At 36.2% G+C, this 3,294-nt stretch overlaps 1 protein-coding gene across 1 annotated transcript; it reads right to left on the bottom strand.

Annotated features, from left to right (window-relative positions):
* Positions 1-636: 636 nt before the first annotated feature.
* Positions 637-3,187, bottom strand: LOC139110610 (uncharacterized). Its single transcript, XM_070670465.1, has one exon. It carries the CDS (start codon positions 3,178-3,180, stop codon positions 2,605-2,607), a length of 576 nt encoding a protein of 191 aa, XP_070526566.1. The 5' UTR covers positions 3,181-3,187; the 3' UTR covers positions 637-2,604.
* Between the last annotated feature and the right edge of the window lie 107 nt (positions 3,188-3,294).

The following is a 3,294-nucleotide window of genomic DNA, read 5'->3' as shown; positions in this document are numbered from 1 at the left end:
GACGAGAATATCACGTTGGAGCGACACTTTAAACCTATCATCACACCTCTAAAACAAATTGTTGAAAATACTGGCGGAAATGCTGAAGTCGAATCAGTTATACCGAAAAATAAATCAACACCAAAACAGAAACGGCTAATTACAGCGTCTCCGATATCACTATCTGATTATGAAAACGGATTATCGTCAGAACGCAAACGTCGATTAAACGCCTCAACGTTGATAACAACATCAAGTGATAATGATAATGATGATGAACACGGATCACCGCCGAAACGGAAACATCAGTTAAACGCCTTATCGCCGATAACAGCATCGGCTCCGATGAAATCTACGGTAAAACGTTTACATACTCAACCGATATCATTATCTGAAGATGAATATGGATCAACACCAAAACAAAAACGGTTAAACGCTACATCAACTCCACTTAAATTGATGACAAAACGATCGCATACCTCATCGTCGTCATTGAATAAGATATCAACGAGTAAACATCAACGAAATATAGCACATGATGTTTCGCATGCTTATAACATTGGCGATGTTTTTAATCATACAAACGAATCGCTGATAACACCAGTTCAACGTTCAACGCATACATCGAAAGAAGTATCAGCTCTTCAAACGCAGTATGGACCGATGGGACAAAAGTATTTAGGCGCTGTTTTAAGTGGTACAAAATCTGTCAATATAGATAATGTGTATGGAATTTATGTCAGTGACGATAGCACGATGATTGGTAACAAGCGTATCGATGTGGATAAGAATGATAATATATTCATAGATGGTAAAATGTATTCTGGGACGCCAGGTCTATTTAAATTAATTTTCATGAAAGTTCCCGATGAGAGAACTTACAACAATATTGATAAAGAAAACTATAAAAATATACTCTTGGCAACAAACTCTTATAAACGTGACTACAACGCGCAGAATTAGGTGAAGAGTAACAAGGGTTACAAATACAAGAGTATAATCGCTCTTTTACTAGATAAAAAAATTGGGCAAGGCATACCACACACTGTGACAGTCAACGACAACAGGATCAATTACGTTTATTGGGATGATCTAAACAAGCTTGTCGATCGGCTTCGATTGCTTGAAGCATCGCGTTGCGTTGGTCATAACGCTCACGATAACGAGATTCTATCTATTATCGAGGAACTTCGCGAAGCAGGACTTATCATAAATTAATACACATGTCAACGATTCATTCAGTGTGTACTGAAATGCCGATCAACAAGTTTGGAATATCGCTTACAAGAAGCGATGTGGACTCGCATGATCGATGCAGTGCGTTACTTAGAAATTACGTGCGTGATAACGCTCTGTGCGCAATAACTACTGATTATGATGCAAGGTCATACAAAATTAAGCATGTTGCAGAACCTTCAGACGATGATGATACAGTCAATAAACGATATGTTCAATAAAACGTACGCATTTTACAAGATCAACTGAAGGAATTGAATACAAAAATAGAAATATTACAACGTAATGTACAGGATATGCTAAAAACACGCTCCACTGAAAAAACTAAATTTATACAACAAATATCGAATAATAAATAATGTCTGCATCATCAAGTTTCAAAAAGAAGCAGTTGGTAAATGAATTGCATGCTTCAGCAAGAAAAAATTTTTCTCGAAGACATGTCATAGTGTGCAGATATGATGATCTGTGGCAAGCTGATATCGTCGAGATGCGTCTTTACACACGTGTCAACAAAGGCTACCACTATATTCTCACCGTTATCGATGTGTTGAGCAAACATGCATGGGCTATTCCGTTAAAGACGAAGAGTGGTAGCGAAGTTGCTAAGGCGATTGCGAAGATATTTACAGATTACAACAGATGTCCAAAAAATTTACAGACTGACAAAGGAAAAGAATTCTACAACGCAAATATGCAGAAGCTTATGAAAGAACATCATATTAACCACTATTCTACGTATTCTGTAATGAAAGCGTCAGTTGTAGAACAGTTTAATAGAACGCTTAAAAATAACATGTGGAAGATGTTTACACTCAATGGAAACTATAAATGGATCGATTCGCTGCACCAACTCGTTTCAAATTACAATGCACGAAAGCATCAAACTATCGGAATGCGACCTGTTGATGTTACTCCGGCAATCGCGAACAAACTCTAAACAACGGTGTACAGTCGTGTAAAAATCGCAGCTCCAACGCAATTTAAAGTGGGCGATTCTGTACGTGTGAGTAAATTCAACACGATATTTGAGAAAGGTTACACGCCTAACTGGACCACAGAAGTATTTAAAATCGCTAAAGTGTTGCAAACTAACCCAGCAACATATCACCTGGTGGATTCTCTTGAAAAACCTATAGCTGGAGGATTTTACGAACAGGAGTTACTTCGTGTGAAAAATCCCGATGTATATCTCGTTGAAAAAGTGTTGCGAAAAAAAGGAAATAATGTTTTTGTAAAATGGTTAGAATTTAACAATTCTCACAATTCATGGATACATAAAAATAATGTTGTATAATAGATACATTTTTTTATTTTACATTCATATACATTATTATATGTAATACATAAGTGTATATAAAACTGAGAAAATATATTAACATTTTTTTGTTACAATTGTATTTTATAATGTCCCCACGGTAAAGTTTTCGTAGAACCGGGTACGATATATCGCTTATCATCGTATGGACTTAGAGCAATTTTCTTTTCGCGTATGGTATACACCTCATGCAACTTCGATCTTATACATGTCTGCTGCCGAGTCATTTCGATTTCCTCCCGCAAACATCGCACATAATCATCGAATGCTATCGTCTTTGCTACAATATTATTTTTTACGCCTTTAATCTTTTTCGTATCACTTTTACCATCGACTCGTAAAGCATACATTTTTGATCTAAGTCTTATGAATTCGGTCATAATCGCACCATTGTTTTCATCTTTCATCAAACTGGGCACTTTTTTATTGACGAGTGGCATATTATATACATTGTCGGGTGCATAGTCGCTCGTATCAAATCTGTTAATGTCACGTTTCATAGTCTCATATACGTCATCACACTTGATATAATATATGAGACTATCTGTGTCAGTGTACATTACTTTACATTTATCGTGATACAATGGTTGCATATACTCGTGATGAAATTCATATAGGCATGTCTTGGATATGTCAAAAATGCACATACCAACATAAATCGATTTATTGAATTTAATCTCGAGTTTACGCATTTCAATCGCCACAAGATTTTCAGCAAAAACGCTACGACTGTGAAAATTTGGTTTCCCAATCAACGCTTC

The sequence above is a fragment of the Cardiocondyla obscurior genome, linkage group LG21 (assembly GCF_019399895.1).
Source record: "Cardiocondyla obscurior isolate alpha-2009 linkage group LG21, Cobs3.1, whole genome shotgun sequence".
Classification (NCBI taxonomy): domain Eukaryota; kingdom Metazoa; phylum Arthropoda; class Insecta; order Hymenoptera; family Formicidae; genus Cardiocondyla; species Cardiocondyla obscurior.
Note: the sequence above shows the minus strand (reverse complement) of the source record. Positions and strands in the feature narration are given on the sequence as shown.

Coding starts and splice junctions, on each gene's coding strand:
- LOC139110610 (XM_070670465.1), bottom strand. CDS start 3,180: ATGTGCATTTTTGACATATCCAAGACATGCCTATATGAATTTCATCAC.